Source organism: Peromyscus eremicus, chromosome 23, assembly GCF_949786415.1.
Source record: "Peromyscus eremicus chromosome 23, PerEre_H2_v1, whole genome shotgun sequence".
In the NCBI taxonomy this organism is placed as follows: domain Eukaryota; kingdom Metazoa; phylum Chordata; class Mammalia; order Rodentia; family Cricetidae; genus Peromyscus; species Peromyscus eremicus.
The window spans coordinates 8,154,253-8,173,935 of record NC_081438.1 but is presented as its reverse complement, the minus strand read 5'-3'; the positions used below and the strand labels follow the sequence as shown (position 1 = coordinate 8,173,935).

Genomic DNA, 19,683 nt, shown 5'->3' with positions numbered 1-19,683 from the left:
GAGTTGTTCTGCTTCCCTTGAGTGAAGGGAACGGGCAAAGGGCTGTTTGGGAACAGACTTGAGCTGAACTTGGAGAAGCTGTCTGCCAGGCTCCCTGGTCTGCAAACTTGTCAGACAGCAAGGGAGCCCCCCCCCCCCGGGGTTGGGGCAGGATGAAGCATGTCCGTGTGGAGCCTCCAGGTCACCCAGGAGTGGAGGAAAGAGTTAAGCAGTAGAGGAAAGGCCCAAACTGGAGGGACTTCTCGGTTTGCTTGGCTCAGTCCCAGCCAGCTATCTCCAAACACAAATGCGCACACCTAGCCAGATGCAGGCCCACATAACTACCGTGGCCTCTGGCCCCTGCTGGTCTGAGTGAAAGGCAGTGGGTGGCAGCATTTCTGCTCCAGGGAGCTTACAGCCCGGTCAAGGATGCACTCTCCACCCTGTGTAAGTGCTTGGTAACCAGGCTGCACCTGACCTTCAGGACCACACTCTTCAGGACTGCTGTTTCCCCTTGTGTTTGAGAGCAGCAAGCGGATGGCACAGTTCAGGGTGGCACTTGGAAACACCAGATGCAGCACGGTGATGCACCTCCTGCTCTGCTGAGTTGGGGTGAAGAAAGCAGAGGACCCTTGCATGGGTGCAGATGGAGAGTGTGAGGCCGGCTCGCTCTGTTCACAACTGGCTTCTGACCATGACTTTTCTCCCAAAGAGCAGTGTATGTGGTAGTGATGGGGGAGGCCAGGTATCGGGGAGGGAGGAGAGGGTCGGCTGTGACTGAAGTCTCCAGGACTTTGGGTCAGGCCTTCGCTCTGAGTCTTTGGAATTCACTCCATCCCCATTCAGCACGCCCCTTGTTTAAAGGGAAGTGGGCAAACACTCTTGGTTTCCAAAGGTTCTTAAAGTACAGTTGTTGTGGGAAGAGGCCTCTGCCCACTGCTGACCATGTTGCCAAGGCAGCTAGGGTTCTAAGGAGGTGAACCAGCCACTTCTGCAGTTTTGGTAAAGTTACTTTCCTTGTTCATCAGAACATGGCCACAGTTCTCTGTCGGCAAGACTCCAAAGCTCTTTGAAGACATCTCTCTGTTGGTGGCTCATGCTCACAGATGGGTGATGTCAGTCCCGTGTTTAGGAAGAACTTGCTGTGCTGAATCCTGGTTTCAAAAGGTGGAGGAGGGGGTGGCAGGCTTTGAACTAACCCCACTGAGAGGGTAGTAGCCGTCTTCTGGCCCTTCCGTCAGGATTTGGCTGGAAAGCCGCAGCCTCTAGACACCCGACACAGACTCAGTCACATGGGAAGTGCTGGCCTCCCTGCTCAGGCTGATGCTTTCAGACGTTGGACCTGTGGCCGTTTCCTTCCTGCCTGTATGGCAGTACAGCAGCCCTCCTCCTGCTTGAGACACCAGCTGCTGGGACATAGCAGTATGATGGCTCTGTGGTCCCAGAAGAGGCAGGTCCCATGTGTGGAGAGTGGAAGGGCTGGGCCAGACACGGCTCTTTCAGCTGTCAGCGCGTTGGCTGCCACACCCGTTCACGCCAGTCCTGCTGCACAGAGGAGGACTCGTCAATGTTTGTCACTGTAATGTTTGTTTGAGTGCTTTATCAAAAACCAAATCGAGACAGTGTGAATTATGTGTGCAGAGAAGTTCTCCATTCCGAAGAACCAGACCTACTTGTAGCGGAGAAGCACTGTGAAAGACCAGCCTCACACACAAATGACGGGCGTGTACAGAGCAAGAGAGACAGACCCTCACACTCAAAATCTACTTAGTTCTGGGTGGCTGGTTCCTGGAGATGGGTGGCAATGGACTACCACATTCTTCTGTTATGTAATGTATTCTTATAACTTACTATAAGATACATTATATTTGGAACAAAGTGTATCTTTAAAAGTAGAACTGAAATCAGTCAGAATAGTTGAAAGCCAGGACTTGAAAGCTGTATTTTATCAGAAACTTTAGCTCTCGGAGGGGGAAATAAACAGAAATAGAAAACTTCCTGCCCAGCCCCTTCTGAGGAGGATCCTTTCTTTCACTTGGGGTCACGTAGATCCATCCACCTAGAAGACAGAGTGGAAACACACAGGGGCTTGGTCTCACAGCGCATCTCTGGCAGCCGTCTGCAGGACACACGGCCGTCTGCAGGTCACTTAGCTTTAGAACTCCAGAGCACAGCGGACGGCAGCGCCTGCTTCTACCGGGCTTGCTGCTAATGCTGCTGAACCTGCATTTGCTGCTTGGCCTCTCGATCGACTCGCTGGCCACATTAGTGCAGAGCATCTGCTCCCAGAGTGCAGCGGGGGGAGTTTCCCTTCTCTCCAGCATCTCTGAACACCTCTGAGAACAACTCAAGTGGTCGTGGGTTAAGACTCGCCCAACCAGGGTAATAAAGAGAAAAATTGTCTAATGCATGGTCTTAACAAGAGGGAGTGTGAGCATGAATAATTGATATCACTAGTCTGTGGCAATCAGATAAAATGAAGTCCCATTTGCTCAACCTTATTAAAAGAGAGAGAGTGTGGGAGGGAGGGAGCCATGGTAAAGGTCGTTAAGGGACTTGTAGCGTGGAAGACCTGCCTTCGAGATGGTAATGTGTTTTCCAATCTCTGTGGTCTTTAACTAAACGCAATAGTAAAGGTTCTCTTTGGATAGTTCTGATCTGTTGAATTATTGAACGTTTTAGAAATACTTGACTGCTGACTTGGATGTCTTTATGGTGAGTTTGCAGAGTCTTGTTGGCGGGGATCATCTCCCTGTATCACTCAGAGATGATTGATCCACTTGTCCAAAAAGAGCTAGGAAAAAGTGGAGCCTGCGCTGGCTTGTGTGAGCCTCGGTGCTTGTACCTGTACCTCCGCTGCTCCTGTAGGCCCGCCTTCCTGCTTGTACACTGGGGTACTTTAAAAACAAAAAGGTCAGTCCAAAATACTGCAATCTCTATGATGACAATTAAGTCCAAAATGGTTGCTTTAAAAAAAAAAATAGCTCTTTTTAAATTGTGAAAGTGTTGGACCTGTCGAAGGGTGTTTTGGCATCTCTGCATGCACAGAGCAGGGCACCTGGAGTCTTACCACAGACCCGCTTAGTGCTGAGGACGTTCTCAAGACACACCAGCAGGTTGCTGGATTTCACTTGCCCTCCCTCAGGAGCCATCTACGATAATGTCCAGCTCATTTGCTGAAGATGGATTTGCTCATGTCTGTATTAGCAACAGCACCATTTTAGTTGTTTTTAAATTGCTTAAAACTTTCTGTCAGGAGCTGGGAATGGCGCACGTCTTTCATCCCAGCACTCAAGAAGCAGAGGCAGGGGGATCTCTGTGAGTTCAAGGCCAGCCTGGTCTACATACTAGGTTCCAGGACAGCCAGCGCTGCATAGCAAGACCATTTTTTAGGAACTTTTCATTTTAGCTGTATCTTAGCTTGTGCATTAGTCGTTGAGACAGTTTTATGACTTCCGCTGTCTTTCCTTCCTGTGTTAGCAGTAGTTAACGACTGTTACCGTGGAGTTAGACTTCCATAGATTCTCGAAGGTTCATGCATTAGAAATGTGAACCGTCGTGAGAGTGACGGTTCCCACAGTGGAGATGTTAGGAATTTCTTGTTAGGAATTTCTCAGGACCGACGTAAGACTCTCCACTCAGAAGTGGTAAGTGTGGATTAACCAGGAGAGATTATGGTCTCTGTGGGAATTCTACGGAGTTGCTCTGCAAACCCAGCTCAGCATGCTCACCACACGCGCAGTAAAGTCAGCAGAGGTGTAGTGAGGAGGCCTGTGCACTGTGAATTTGGGGCCAGGACTGTACTGTTCACTGAATACCTCCAATTGAGCTAATAGTATTCTTTCATTCCAAAACTGACTCTCGGGGCATCTGTGTGATCCATCCTTTGTTCCCCTTTGCTGAAGAAGCAGCACAGGCACCTTCCAGGAGGATTGCACTGTCTGGAACCCACAGGCATCTTCTCCCCGGCTGTGAGACCGGAGCCGAGGGGAGAGCAGGGCAGAAGGGGGAAGAAGACACTGTTGGACTGTAGCTCAGTGTGGTGTCTGTGCAGCTTCCCTCAGCCCCTGTAAGCTCTTCAGTTAACCCCAAGATCAGAAGCCTGTGACAGCCGGGCGGTGGTGGCGCACGCCTTTAATCCCAGCACTCGGGAGGCAGAGCCAGGCGGATCTCTGTGAGTTCGAGGCCAGCCTGGGCTACCAAGCGAGTTCCAGGAAAAGGCACAAAGCTACACAGAGAAACCCTGTCTCGAAAAACAAAAAAACAAAAAAACAAAACAGAAGCCTGTGACCTGTAGCCTTTATTCCTTTCAAACAAACAGGACCAATTACCTGGGCTAGGGTTCAGTTCACCTGTGTGGGGAAGGCAGGCTGCCTGACCCCATTCATGCATCTCTGTCTCATGTTTTTGCTGTACTTTGGCCAAGGAACTCTTTGGTTTCCCTCTCTTGGTCTTTTGTCACTTGAGTAGCTGTGCCCCTCTACTCTCAGTGGCCTGGAAGTGTCCAAGCCATTGAGTAGCCCAGCGTCTTCTGGGGACAGTCCTCAACAGCATCACAGTGGGAAGTGTATGAGGCCCCGCCGCCCTGACTTCTGGGTCTGACACCCTGTGCTCTCTTCCCCTCTCAGATCCTGGTCTATAGCCTGGAAGCAGAACGCTGCCTCTCAAAGCTTGGCAACGCGCTCGGTGACTTCACCTGTGTCAACCTCCGGGACAGTCCTCCCAACCTCATGGTCAGCGGCAACATGGACAGGAGGTAGGTCTGGGCTGAAGTGACCGTCATCTGTGGTCCTGAGCTGTGAGTGCCCCATGCTTCAGCCTCGCCTGCAGCCCCTGCCCCTCCCCATCCTCTGGACTTGGAGCGAAGTCTCGCATTAGGTAATAGTTGGACCTGCTGTGCCTCTGCTTCGCTTCTGAGGCACACAGGACGGCTGGTTCTCTTCTCAGGCAGTTGGTGGATGGTCCGGCGAGACCACTTGGAATATCTTTTGTCCCCCTGCTGCAGAATTTGTTTGGCACTGAAAAGCTCGCTTTCTGATATTAAAAACAATAACCTAAGGGACAGGCCGTGTTCAGCACAATAGGGCTGCCTGCCAGGTGATGCCAAGAGTGTGTTTCAGAGCACTGTGTGTCCCTCTGGTGACGGAAGAGAGACTTGATGGGAACAGATTCCAGTTTCTATTTAGCTGATTAGCGGCCTTCTCTTTAACACATTGGCTGAGGGAGTCGGTTTTCCTGGTACAGGGGCCAGTGCCAGCCTTTCGCACTGCAGGATTAAAGTGTTTGAAAAGACCCTTCCAGTCCAAATTCAGTTTCCTCCCCCTTGTCTTGTCTCCTCCTTTGCTTTTTGGCTAGTTACCTGCTGTGTCTGATCCAGTGCCCCAGAGAGAGGTAGACTGGCCGGAAGCCAAGGCTGTTGGCACCCCTCCCCTGGGCCCAGCCCCGGGCTGCAGGTGCGCGGCTGCTCGGCTCTGGGTGTTTCTTTGTGCCAAATCCCAGAGCTCTGTCCCAGCAGAGTAGCAGCTTACAGAAATCACTATTGGATCACATCGTGTTTCCATCCTGAACCTCACCCACTTGCTCCACCCCCACCTAGAGCAAAGAGAGCCGGAGCATGCTTTGTGGGGAGAAGGCACTCAGTCCCTGTCTCATGGTCTCCTGAGATGACTCAGAATGTGGGGCTTGCAAATGGAGCTCTAAGTTCAGTGTGCTAAGGCTTGGGGGGCTGGAGAGGTGGTTCAGTCAGTAACTGACTGCTAGGCAAACATGACCTGAATTTGGAACCCAGAACCCATGTAAAAAAAACAAGGCATGCTTTAATCTCAGCATTTGGGAAGCAGAGGCTGGGGGATCTTTGTGAGTTCAAGCCAGCCTGCTCCATGTAGTAAGGTCCAAGTCAGCAAAAGCTACATACTGAGACCCTGTCTTAACAACAACAGCCAAAAAAAGCATAGTCACACTAGTCTGTAACCCTAGGGGGAAGGGCACAGGCATGACTGTCCTTAGAGTTCAATGGCCAGCAAGTCAGAGAGCTCTGGGTCCAGCCTGTCTCAAGAGATAAGGCAGAGGGTAATTGAGGATGGCTGGCATTGACTCTGACTTCCACATGCCCTTGTTCACAGGTGCATACATGCATACACTACACAGGTACATACATGCATACACTGCACACATGCAAGCCCTTGCTTACAGTTGCATACATGCATACACTGCACACATACATGCCCTTGCACACACACCCCAACAACAACCATGGCCTAGGCTTTGCAAGTAGCCCCAGTGTGTGGCCAGGGAAACAAACCAGTTCCTGTGAGTTCAGCTGACGGTCTCCACTGTCTTTGAGTGGAGCAAATGTCAGGGGCTCTTGGGGACCTCCACATATCAGGCCTGGGCAGGGGACTCTGCCCAGAGTGTGTGTGTGCAATGTGTGAGCTTCTTGGTGCTGGCAGGAACCCAGAGAGCAGAGGAGCCTCATGTGGGAAGACCTTAGCCCAGACAGCTCCAGACCATCACAGCCACTGTTAGCCGTCTCTCACCCTAGCTGTCCTCCAGGACACGCAGGGAATTCTCAGGAAAGCTGACCTTTTCCTCTGGAGTGTACCCACCTCATCATGTGTCGTGACTAGATGAGGAGCCACATGCCCAGTTCAGAAGGCCCTCTGGTCAGCATGAAGCCCAAGTTTGATTCTGAGAAATCGTTTTATTAGAATGTAGCAGAGTTAAGTTTTTAAAATAGAGCAGGGAGGTCCCAGGATTCTCAGCACAGCATCCATCACTAGATGATGGGCACGAACAGGGCTCCTCAGTGTTAGAATAAACCCGAGCTACAGGCCCGAGCTTGTGTCTGTAGTGAGGGCTACAGTTAGCCTTCGGAGGAAAAGCCAAGACTCCCTGCCTCATCTAAGAGTCCAGGCAAGTAAACTATAGGGAAGAATTGAAACATTTAAAGCTCCTATGGACAACTTTGCTAGAGCAGCCGTGCCCAATGGCTAGGAGTGGCTGCATGGACACACTGTCCCCAAACCTAAGTCAGTAGTCTGCTCTTTTCTCCCTGGGAGACGGAGGGTTTTAAGCTCATTCAGTTCCAGGAAGGTGGTCACAGCATCCTGCCTCCTTACAGTTCTGTTGGTGGGAACCCCTGTTGAGGGCAGGACCGCAGGAAAACACTAGGGACAGGGAAGCCTCCAGGCACAGCCACTTCCCAGGGTGCTCGGCTGCAGTCCATCATCCTGACTGGCTTGTGCAGTGCCTAGGTGCCTGCCTTTTCTATTCATCTGTGGTTTACCGGTGTCGGACTGAGAGCTCCGGAACCAGAACCTCCACCTTCCTGTCAGTGCATGGAGGACTCATGGCTGGTGGTCGAGGGCTGTGCTCGCTGAGGTCCCTCCCTGTGTGCCTCGACAGTGAAACCCAGGGTTAGAGTGGAGCATCCTCAGGCTCTGCCAGGGAGAGCCAGGGCCAGAGTCAGTGCTGGGGTGAGACTGCCACTGTCAGGTTGCTAGGCAACAGTCCTTGGACCAACAACTCTGTCACCATCCCCAGGTACAGCCTTTTTTTTTAGTGAGTGAGTGTGTGTGTGTGTGTGTGTGTGTGTGTGTGTGTGTGTGTGTGTTATATCCATATGTGTGTATCTACGTCTATCGTGGGTGTGTGTACGCTACAGCACGTGTGAAGATCAGAGACAACACTGTCTTCAGCCCTTGCTTCCTGCATGTTGGCTGTGTGTTCAGATTAGCTGGCCCAGGAGCTCCTGGTGACTCTGCCACCCTCCTCTCATCTTACCATAGGAGAGCTGGAGTACAGGCGTGTGCTGCTGCGTCCGGCTTTACCTGAGTCTTGGGGGCCAAACTTGGGTCCTTATTCTTGTCTGCCAAGTGTTTTACCCACAAAGCCATCTCCCCAGCACAAGGTCATTTTCAGAATCGCTTCCTTGACGTAGAGCTCATGTGTCATGTGATCCATCAACTTAACCGCACAGTGGATTTCAGGACGGTGCCCCGGATGGAAGCCCGCACTGTGATCAGTCACTGCTGTCTCCCCCAAGCCCTCCATTCTGGCATGCATTTACCTGTGATGTTCGGGAAAATGGTTGACATGTGGCCTTTTATGACTTATTCCTAGTCTGACGTTTTCAAGGTAAGCCCACGTGGTAACTTGTACCAGAACATCACTCACTCCTTTTTAATGGCCAAGTAATGTCCATCATTGGACGGACAACATTCTGTCCATCTCGGTAAGCCAATGGACATCTGGGTGGTTTAATTAATTCAATCTCTTAATAGTTTTGACCATTGTCATAATTCCCATGTAATTTTTTATGTTTCTTCAATTCTCTTGGGTGTAGACACCTAGGAATTGAGTTGCTGGGTTCAGTGGTAATTGCCACACTCTTCTCAAGCAGCTGCTTATCCTGCCTGCCCTGGCCCTGGGGAATCTCCCAGCTCCTCCATGTCCTCAGTCTATAAGGCACCTGCTTGTGCACCATGCTGGTGCCTAAGGACCCATTTCCTGTGTCATGGGCACATCTTCCGTGGAGAGATGACTGTTTGAGTGGGGTGCAGGTTAAGACGTGGTCTCACTGTAGCACACTGGCCTAGCATTTGCTGGGTACAGTTAGGACGGTCCTGTGTCTTCTGCTGAGTTCTGGGCTTACAGGCGTGAACTAGCACACTCAGACTCAAATCCTGTTTTTAACTGAGGTTTTTATTGTGGAGTTGTGATGGGTTTTGATTTTTTCTGGGTGTAAGTCGCTGGTCAGATCTGTCAAGTATCCTCCTCTTGTGTAGGTTATATTCACTTGTTGACAGTGGCCCTCAAAGTGTGGGCTTTAAATAGTGATGGAGTGTGATTTGTCTAGTTTTTACTGCTTGTGTTACCACTTATTCATAAAAAAAATTCCTACTCCAAGGGTACTAGTTTGATTTTTTGAGTTTTATAATTTAGTGTCTACATTTGAAATGCATGACCTGTGAGGTAGTCTGGGGTACAGTGCATGGCTGTTAGGTGGTCTGGAATACAGTGCATGGCCTGTTAGGTGGTCTGGGGTACAGTGCATGGCCTGTGAGGTAGTCTGGGGTACAGTGCATGGCCTGTGAGGTAGTCTGGGGTACAGTGTGAGGTGGGTGCGGCTTGTGCTCAGTCGTCTCAGCACCGTTCATTGTCGAGATTGTTCTTTCCATTCTGGAAAATTAATTGATCACAGAGATGAGTGTGTTCCCAGTTCCAGCTCTACCCTGTTGATCTGTTTCCCCAGTGCCTGACTGGACTGCCCTGCAGCTTTTGGTTAGGATGTACTAGACAGAGGAAGCCCCCCCCCCCCCCCAGATGTCAGGCTTGCTAACAGTCGCCGTAGGTGGAGGGAGGACGTCTGTGTTGGAGTCGGGTGTGGTGCTGTGCCACCTGGGAGGTGGAGGCCCAACTCTCAGGACAGCCTGGACTTTATACGGCGGCTCCGTAAAAACAAAATGGGCCCAGAAGATGGCTCAACTATAAGGAGCATGTGCTGCCCATGCAGAGATCTGAGTGTGATTCTCAGCAGCCACGTCAGGGGCCTCACAACTGCCTGTAACTCCAGCTGAGGGGACCAGATGCCCTCTCCTGGACTCTGGAGGCTCCTGCACACACATGTGCACATACATACACACAGACACACATACATATAATTAAAAATACAATCTTAGAGCCGGGCGGTTGTGGTGCACACCTTTAATCCTAGCACTCGGGAGGCAGAAGCAGGCGGATCTCTGAGTTCAAGGCCAGCCTGGTCTACAGAGTGAGTTCCAGGACAGCCAGGGCTACACAGAGAAACCCTGTCTCAAGGGGAAAAAAAAAAAAAAAAAAAAAGAAAAGAAAAAAAAAACTTAAAAAGAACAGGGATAAAATGTGCAACATAGGCATGTGAACTATTGGTACTGTTTTTAAAGTTATTAACGAGTGTGTGCATGATGAGGGGTACCTGTGCCGTGCGTGTATTTGGAGGTCTGAGGACAGCTGTAGAGCGGCTTCTCTCCATCCAAGGCTCTGAGGAGGAAACACCAGGCTTGTCGTGAGTATTCACTGCTGAGCCAGCGTGCTGGTTCTCACTCAGACTTGAGATGGAAAGTGTCATCTAAAACCTTGGTACTAACAGCTTTACTGCTTTGGCCATCAATGCTGTCCCAGGTTGGCTTTTTGTGAGCTGCAGAGCTCAGGGTTTAGAAGATTCTTTGAGGAATCGGGTGCCAAGAGCTTCAGGATCACCCCAAAGGGATTGCTGCTTGTATTTCATGTAGAAACCTCCACTGTGGTGATACCATTTGGCACAGAGCATGCTAAGCTTAGCCCAACTGGACAAAGCTGGATATGTTGTGCATCTGAAAATATAAGTGTTTCCAATTGCTATTGAGGTGAACATTCTCAGAAGGCTGGCTTCGGTGCTGTGTGGGTGAGGCATGGATTCTGCATACACACTTATGTGCGGCCTTCCTCCACAGCTCAGGTACAGTGAGGTCAGATGGAGGTGTGCACTAACGTTTTAAAACTACCAGTTTTCCCCATTCATTTAGTCACAGTTTAAAAAGGCTTGTGTGTCAATGGTTTCCGTACATTTACCTTTATTTTCTGGATAGAACTGTAGCCAACATTGCGTTCTTCCTGAAGAACAGCCAACCCAGAGCTGAACGTCGCCAGCTTTACCACCCCAGTCTGCCTTGTTACCGTACGGGACTGTGGAGTCCAAACCAATAGGAAGCACGCCCCGAGGTGTGACCCCCCAATTAAAGAGTCTTCTCGCTTCCTTCCTGCCCAGCACATAGAAAGTTGTGGTGCGCTCGTGTGTGGTGCCTGCTGCCAGGGCGCGTGCAGGGCGCGAACATTACGCTCACTCCATCTGCAAGTGTTATAATGAGTTATTCAGAGCTCTTCACACAGGACCAACCAGAGCGTGCCTCCCTCTCCGTTCCAGCGCGTTTTCCTGCCCATCAGATGGATGCTCCTCTGCTGGAGTCTTTGGAAGGTTCTGGTGTCTTTTGTTTTAATTGGCGGGCTAAAGCTGCCTCCTATGGTGCGGTTTTCATTAGTGAAGGCTGCAGAGAGGGGGTGTTGGGGCTGTCCTCCAAGCCCATCCATGAATATTAAACATACGACAATTATAGCTTTCAGACCAATTATTTTTCTTTCAGCAGGCAAAGTTGGTGATACTCACTAGATGAGGATTCGCAGTTTCTACCATTGGCCCCTTTTTGTCCCTGGAATCGGTCACCCTGGCACGTCTGTGCCCAATTGCTGGGCTACCTGTTTCCAGCGTGGGGTGTGCAGTTTGAGTGCTGAGGCTGCAGACTCTGCCAGGCTGCCGCCTGTGGGGTGGGTGCTGCACCCTGTCAGCTCTTCCGGGCTGGTACCTGCCTCCTCATCTGAATTGATGGCCTGAGTGGACAGGACCCTGCAGTAGTGCAGTTCTGTCTGCGAGGAGAAGCCAGACGTCTCTTTAAGATGTCAGAAACTGTTCTTCCCCACGGGCAGGTTTGTTTCCTTAGTGAGCCTGGGCTGCTGTATCTCTGGTGCCGCTGTCTACACACAGTAGAGAAACAGACGGCAGACTGAACTACTGGACCAAACGTGTCTGCCCGTGTCCGCGTGTTACAGCTACACTGTAAACACTCACAGAGGGCTCTGGATAGACCCAACCAGCCAGCATGCACTCCCCCATCTGTTTCAAGTGCCCAGCTGGGCTCCAGCCTGAGGATCCCTCCCTCCTGAGTGCCCAACAGCCTTGGGTCTCCTGGTCTACAGAGGCCTGAAGACGGGCAGCTGTGCCTACGTGGAGGACAGGCCTCCCTGCTGGAGCCTGGGGGGGAGTGGTGCTCGTAGCCATAGGCCTGCACTGCCTTCTTGCCGTGTGGCCTTGATTCTGCATCCCAAGACTGGGATTGTGTGGTGTGTGGTTTGATGTTTTGTCGATGGTGGTGGTGTGGTTTTACAGGTTTTCCTGTACCCCAGGCTGATCTTAAACTGGCTTTGTTGTAGCCTGTAGTCAACAATGACCGTGGTCCCTTCTGCCTTTACCTCCCTGGTGCTGGGATTCCAGACGGTTCCACAATGCCCAACTTGTGGTGTTCCACATTATACCTGCGTAACACTAGCTGAGAACAGGTCACCCTCTGAGACAAATCAGGTGTGTGTACGTGCACAGGTGCATGCACCGGGTGTAGCCGACACCCTCTGAGGCCTGAGTTTTAAATGGTATATTATATAGTCGTGTCTGGAACAAAGCAGACACCTCCCTCGAGGGTCTGGGGCATCTCCACCTCTCCTCCCGAGCAGCTGCTATTAGCATTTGACTTCTGAACCGTGCTGTGGGAAGCATGCTCTGCACCCGAAAGCAAGTGCACTAGGGGCCTCAATGCACCCCCCGTACACACACCTGCTCACACTTGAGGAGGACTGGCCTGTGACCCCTGTCTCAGCTGAGCAGTTCCTGGCCCCCTGGCCTCTTTGCAAACGGTGTGGACATGTCACCTGCTCACAGTTCAGGCTTCTGTGAGCAGCTAGAGCTCTGAATGTCTGCCCAGTGCTCCACTGTCGGCTTGTGCTGGGGCTGCCGAGTGGATGGGGATGGTGTAAGTAACTGCGTCAGTCATTCAAATTCACGGCGTCTCTAATGTTGCCCCAAATGTCCCTGTGAGTCTATTGATCATTCCTAGCAGGTAATTCCTTCTACCTCAGGCTGCTGAAGACTGTGCGCGCCCATTTTAAAATGACGGTTTCCAGTACATAGTTTGTATTGTGATTAGTGCTCACTAGCACTAGCCCCAGAGCGTTACCAGCCCGTCCTTCCCCAGGACCTTCTCTAGGTGTGATGCCCCTGCCCTTCACGTCTCTGCCGGCCATGCTCTGCTCCTGTCGGATCTTCTCATGAAGTTCATGTTGAGGGTGTGTGTCTTCATTCTGGAGAATGAATGGCTGTGTGAAGCAGGAGTCAAGGTGTTCCGTGGCTCCTCACTGCTGCCGTGTGGACTGAGGGCAGCAGCCTCACCCCTCCCTCCCACAGCTGCTCTGATTCTGCAGGGCAGTGGAGAGGCGGCTCCCCTGAGCCTGGCAGAGCAGGTAAAGGGTATTGGTTTTGTTTTTACCACCGTATGTGATGAGAGGCTGGCCTGTCCCTGTGCCGCTGATGAGCACTGTGACAACAGCCTGAGTTCTCCTGACTGTATTAGTCATGCTTTCTCATTTCTGTGACAAAAAGAACTCAGAGTTTATCGGGGTTCAGGGTTTGAGGGTGTGGTCCATCAAGGTGGAGAGTCATGGTGGCCTGGATGTGTCCACTCTCTGCGAACCCCCCAGCGGGAGTGCCTTCTAAGCCACTCCAGCCTACCCGAAACCGCGGTACTCGAGCTCAGTCCCTGCAGCGGGGTTTGTGTGTGCACCTGTCCTGAGTCTCACCGCCAGGCCCAGGGCCTGAGCAGTGTTACAGGTTCCGTCTCTGCTGAAAGAACGTGATAAAGGAGCAGCATCTGTTTTTATTTCTTACGACCGGTAGACTTGGATGTGGTGTGCTCAAGAGGCACTCCGTGCTGTGAGTAGAGGGTCTTTACTGTTTAACTTGGAGGAACCAGTTATGAGGGGGCCCCTGCTGTCGACTCTCATCCATCATCTGAAATACTTGTATAATCTTTTCAGGGTGGCTTGTGGGTTTTGTGGTTAAGAAGCCGCCGCCCGCCCCCCCCCCCCCCCCCCCCCCCCCCCCCCCCGCTTCTTTATTTGAAACAAGTTCTTGCTACATAGCCCAGGCCAGACTCAAACTCAGGAGCCCTGCCTCAGCTGCCTGAGTAAACCCTGAAATTTCCCCAGGTTAGACAAGAGCTCTGCCACCAAGCTACAGTCCACGTTTTTAGTCAACACAGAATATCACTAAGCTGTTCCGGGTGGCCTGGAACTTGCAATCCTCCTGCCTCAGCTTCTCGGGTAGCTGGTATTATATGTAACTCAGCTCTGAGTTGAGAAAACACAGTATACTGATATTAACTGCTATCATAAAACTGAAATCCGTGTAAGAGCATATGGTGCCCACAGAGTCCAGAAGAGGACACTGAGGTCCAGGAGCTGGAGTTACAGCTGTTTGGTTCCTAGCACCCACATCTGGTGGACCACAAACTCTCCAAGAGCAAGCCATGCTTTTAACTGTGGAGCCATATCTCCAGCCCCTTGACTGTTTCTTACAATTAGTGGGTGGTATACAAAATGTAGCTGTTTGGGCTGGAGAGATGGCTCAACAGTTAAGAGCATAGGCTGTTGTCCCAGAGGACCCGGGTTCAATTCCCAGCACCCACATGGTAACTAGCAGCTGTAACTCCAGAGGATCTGATGGCCTCCTCTGCCAGCTGCAGGCACTACACACAGGGTACACACAAACACTGTTTAATGTAGTTATAGAGTTGGGCATATTCACATGGATAAATTGCTGTCTCTCTGTGTCATTCCTGATCTTCATGGCATTTATCGTTTCTAACACTGGGCAGGCAGAAGCGGTGTGATCGTGCCTGGCTGTTCGGAGACCTCCTGTTTGGGAGGGGGGAGGTTCAGCCCTCATAGAGCTGACTGGGTTTTCTTCTGTGTGCAGGACATGGTAGCTCCGCTAGTCTCCAGGGGCTTCCTGTGGGGCTCGAGGTTGTCTGCCTGATGTCAGCTGTGCTAACAACATCCCTTCCTGGCTTCTGTATTCAGAGCCCGTAGGCAGCGGCCCCTCGCTCGCCCGGCCAGCCCTGCCTGTTGCTCTCTATCACGGCTTCGATCTGGTTTTTCTCCTCTTTCCTAGAAAGCCACTCACTCATCTAAATTTTCAATTCCGTAGCTTAAAAAATGGACTCAAACAGAAAAGCTGGGGAGGTAATAGAGAGCAGAGAAGAAGAATTCTAAAGTCCATGAAACACCATCTGTAAAAAGGAAGTTAGGGCCTCGTGGCTTTGGTTCTCCTGGGCAGGTTTACAAAATAGTAAAATTAGCTCTGAAGTCCAACTTCTCTGGCACAGAACTGCAATATCCATCTTCGTCCTCTGTGCGTGCAGCAGGTTTGATCTGTAATTGTCCCGTGTGCACTTGAGACCACACATGAGCAGGCAGCTGCTCCGTTGAGCCTTCAGGCCTGGGGAGTGAGTGAGGCATGGTCGTGGTGTTAAAATACTGCACAGGACCCTGGAAGCAGCGAGTGTGTATACATTGTAGATAGTTTGGGACAGCACGAGCTTTACCTTTGCCTTGCCAGGGCTTTCATGGGGTTTGTCTGTCCTACTGCAGATGTTGAGTCCCATGGGATGCTGCAGGAACCACATAGCTGAAGCCATGCTGGGGCTGCAGGCTTCCTCACTAACCCCTCTCCTCGCATCTTCCAGAGTGAGACTCCATGACCTCCGCAGTGATAAAATCGCCCTGTCACTGTCCGCCCATCAGCTGGGAGTGTCCGCAGTCCAGATGGATGACTGGAAGATCGTCAGTGGGGGCGAGGAGGGGCTGGTGTCTGTGTGGGATTACCGCATGAACCAGAAGCTGTGGGAGGTGCACTCCAGGTAAGCTGGCTCCTGCTGTGTGTGGACCGTGGTTGCTGAAGTGGTTCCGGGCCGCCTGTGCCCACGCAGCCACCTTCCTGAAAGCAGCTTTGCAGGAAGGAGACCTAGGCTTGGAGAGACCGATCCTGAGACTTCAGCTCCTCTCTTTTCCCCCATTAATATTGCCCAGAGTAACATGCAGCCTCACTGAGCATCCTAGTTCCTTAGGGTGGAGTGAACTTTTCATAACTGTGTTGGTCACTGTAGGTTCCTTCATCTTAATTACCAGGAAACAAGGGAGCCAGCTTGGCGAGACTCATTTCCAGGGTGCAGGTGGATGGGTTGGCACAGGTGTGTTCAGGTGTGTGGCTTGAGCCTTCCTTCACTATAAAGGGCACATAGTGTGCAAGTTAAGTGAACGCCAGCTAAGGAGAGCTCATCTGGCCTTGAACAGGAGAGATTCTGTGAATGGTGCCCACTGGTAACATTGTTCATGTGAGCCTGCCTCAGTTTTGAATTTAGAAGCAGCCTGGAACTCCCACCGGCTCATGTGCCTTCAGTAGGGGAGCGTGGCCCCAATTTCTGTCTAGCTGAGCTTTGACTCCACTGTAAAAGGGTGTGGTGCTGTGGAAGTGCCAGGGTAAAATCATCACAGACGCAACTCTCCCACCCCGATGCAAAGTCAAGACAGCCCTGCCTTCGTTTAAGTGCAGGGTCGAAGGCTTTGTAAACATCCCCAAAGGTAGCAAAGTGAAATTTGTTCCTTGGCCTCAAGGGTGGTGAATACTCTGGCCAACAGCTTTTATGAGACCAGAACCCCAGTGGTGCCACACTGCCCTCTGTCCCTAACTTAGATGGTGATGCACAATGGTGCCACCAGGTGGCGCCAAAGGACAGCTCAAACTCCCACACTAGACTCCAGCATTTGCCCAAATTTCAGGCAAGCCAGTAGAGAGCTGGTTCTCTGTGCCTCCAGGACAGCTCCGTCCGTTCTGGGCTTCTGCAGTGGCTCAGGCAGGCTGCCCAACACCCAGCAGATCTTTTCACCACTTGAGGGAGGCCCAGGGAAGTGAGGTCTTCTCTTGTAAGGGTCCTGGTCCTTTCCCAAGCTGTAGTCCGGCGGCTGGTCTGACCACCTGTCCCCAGCCTGCCTTCACTCACCAGGTCCCCCTCCCTATGCACTTTCCCGTTATCCTCGAGCCAGAAGGCCTGTTCCTACCACAGGCTTCCTCCCTGCTGACCTCAGTCAGCCCCAGCTGGAGTGGCATGGAACTCCTTCCTGCAGCCTCCCCTTCCCGGTTTGGAGCCTCTGAGGGCAAGCTCCCATTTCCAGGAGCCTCACTCTCTTGTCCCCTGGCTCACAGCATGGCTGCCAGTTGTAGCCATCACTGTGGTACCGGGGCCTTACGCACATGGCTTTTGGATCTCTATGCCATGTTGCAGGCTTGTCTCAAATTGAACATCCTTATATCCCGAACACACCAACTTGTTGAAGCAGTTGGCTGGAGTATGTGAAGGGTGCATGCGGGTGTGTGCAAATGGAACTAGAGAAGGCTTTGCTCATGCCTGCTTTGGAGCTGAGGCTGGCCCCAGGTCCTCCTCCATAGTGTGAAGTGTGCCTAGAGGGTCCACGGTTCCCAGCCGGGGCAGGCTGCACTCCAGCCTCACACTGCTCCCCCCTCTGCTCCAGGCACCCTGTGCGCCACGTCTCCTTCAATAGCCACAGCCTGATCACTGCCAACGTGCCCTACGAGAAGGTGGTGCGGAACTCCGACCTGGACAACTTTGCCTGTCACAGGAGGTCAGTGAGGGGTTGGGCACATCCTGAGAAATGGCTTAGCGTGGTTTCATCAGTAGCCGCCTGCCCCACGCGCCACATTTTTAGTCACATGCTCCTCTCGGGGCATCAACCATGGGCCCTGTTTTCTGTAGAAATTGGGCACACAGTGGTTGCAGTAGAACAGAAGCACGTACTAAGTGTCTGTCTGGAGCATTCCACAGCTGCTCCTGACATCTGGGCAGAGCAGGGCCACAGTGTCAGTGTGACAGTGAGGCAAGCCCTCTGCGCTCAAAGATCCCATCAGGTGCTTCTTCCTAAACAAGGTCTGCTGGGCCCCCTGCTCACCTCTGTCATGGTGTCTGCATAGCTGACATTGTGGGCTCAGAGCACATACTGTCACAGTGGAGGGCTAGCCTAGATGGCATGCCCCTTGCTGACTGATGCTTATCTCTGCTTCCTCTAGACATCGTGGTCTGATCCATGCCTATGAGTTTGCTGTGGACCAGCTGGCCTTTCAGAGCCCTCTTCCCGTCTGCCGCTCCCCCTGTGACACCATGGCTGGGTACAGCTATGACCTGGCACTGTCTTTCCCCTACGACACTGTTTAGGGCGTCCCCTCATGGAGAAGGGGGAAGGGCCAGTTTCCAAACATCAGAACTGTAGGGCAGCTCTGCAGCGGACTGGAAGTTTGGGGACAGTACCTCTCCCGGGTGGCCTGTGGCCACACAGCCTCGGGAGCCACCTGAACAGAGTCTCCCACCTAGGGCTTTGGTAGCACACACTGACGACTCAAGAGCTAGCCTTTCCAGAAGCGGCTCCTGCACCTCAGCCTGTGACAGGAGCAACAGCTCTCCCTCGTTCCACACTCTGGGGTCTCCTGTGTGTGGTGCTGACCCTACCCTGGTCCAGCCCCTCCGTGTTCTCCCACAGTTCAGATAGACCCTTACCTGGGTGAGGTCAGCCTCCCTTCCGCGGGCTGCGGAGGAAACAGCCATCCTTCCCTGGGGAGGAAAAGGCACTCCATGGGGATGGGTTTGGGGCTCAGTTCCTGAGCCTGGCTGCTGGTATCTCTTCCCTCAGCACCCCAAGAGTAGCCCAGTGCTCTAGACAACCACAGCTCACCCACTCTGCCTGCAGAATGTCACAGGCAGATCTCCACACCATGGCCAGGAGACCCCGCCAGTGAAAACATTTGTGCGCAGACTCTAATTCCCGTTGACCAGGCACCTAACCCGCCTGTACAGAGACCCACCCCACTCAGGCAGGGTCCCTGTCCCCGCGAACACCAGCTCAAAAAGCAGTATAATAAACAAGTGTACCAGGACGCTCCACATTGGCTCTGCAGAGGGCGAAAACGCACAGAGTGGGAAGGCTTCATGCCCTGGAGACTAAGGTGGTTTTTTTTTTTTTAAAAAAAAAAAAAAAAGGAGCGAGAGGGCATGCATGTTCAAAGGGAGTGGGGCTAACCCACGTGTAAGCCAGAGTAGTACTGAGTGCAGCCCTGGGAAATACTCACCTTCCCAGTGGAACTTGGGGCCTCGTGTGCATGCTAGGCAAGTGCTCTGCCACTAAGACACACCTCCAACCAATACGTGGCTTGAAGGTTTCTCAGCTTAGACATTCAGGAGACCTCAGACCCCCCCACTGTCTAGCTGGACAGGCCACAGAGCCAGCTGAAGCTTGGCATGGCCTCCTGGTAGGCCCCTCCCTCCCAGGGAGGACTTTGAACAACACTGCACAAGTGCCGGCAGGTGGCAGCTCACCTCCGTCTTGCTGGTCTGGCGCCCCCTGCTGGCCTGGTCTTGCTAGGTCTTCTCTCAGGCTTTGCCAGGCCTGTGTCAGTGCCACTGAGGAAACTCCTTGGTCCGCACCACAAAGGGCCATCCAAGAGCTGGAAGAGCGGATGCAGAGGTGACTGGAGTGGAAATAGCATGCCCGCCAGCAGCTAGGGTAGTTTCCAGCATACCCCGCCCCCGGGCTTCATGACGGGGTGCTTAGGGACACGGTTCCTTACACAGCAGCTCTGTGGGTGTTCTCTGCTGTCAGCTCAGCCTCCTGGGAACCCCCCACCCCACCCCCAGAGCAGCAGACCTACCCAGAGTCTGTCCCTACCGGTTGGGGCTGCTGCCGCTGCACCTGCTAGCAGGGTGGGGACAGGTGGTCTCCCTCAGCTGCCCTGAAAGCCAGGAGCCACCAGGACACGCCCCTGGGAACCGGAGGTGGCCGCACACCTGCAGCTTGCCTTTTGCCTTACGCGGCCACCTCTGCTCTACTATTAAAAGTTCTGACTCACTCGTGGCCTTGTTTGCTGCTCCTGCGAGGTGCACAGTGCGGATCCCTGCACACTTGAAGTCTCCCTCCACCGTTTGTAGCCCTGGTTTGTCACCCGCGGGGGCAGGGGCGGGG

The 19,683-nt window shown here is 52.5% G+C and overlaps 1 protein-coding gene across 1 annotated transcript in view; it reads left to right on the top strand.

Moving 5' to 3' along the window:
• The window catches only part of Fbxw8 (F-box and WD repeat domain containing 8), a 101,567-nt gene extending 82,890 nt beyond the window's left edge, over positions 1-18,677 (top strand). Inside the window, exons 8-11 of the mRNA XM_059249060.1 lie at positions 4,608-4,735; positions 15,345-15,518; positions 17,188-17,298; positions 17,741-18,677. Coding sequence (XP_059105043.1) covers positions 4,608-4,735; positions 15,345-15,518; positions 17,188-17,298; positions 17,741-17,885 — 558 coding nt within the window. The 3' untranslated portion in view covers positions 17,886-18,677. The remainder of the gene's footprint in view (positions 1-4,607; positions 4,736-15,344; positions 15,519-17,187; positions 17,299-17,740) is intronic.
• The last annotated feature ends 1,006 nt before the right edge of the window (positions 18,678-19,683 follow it).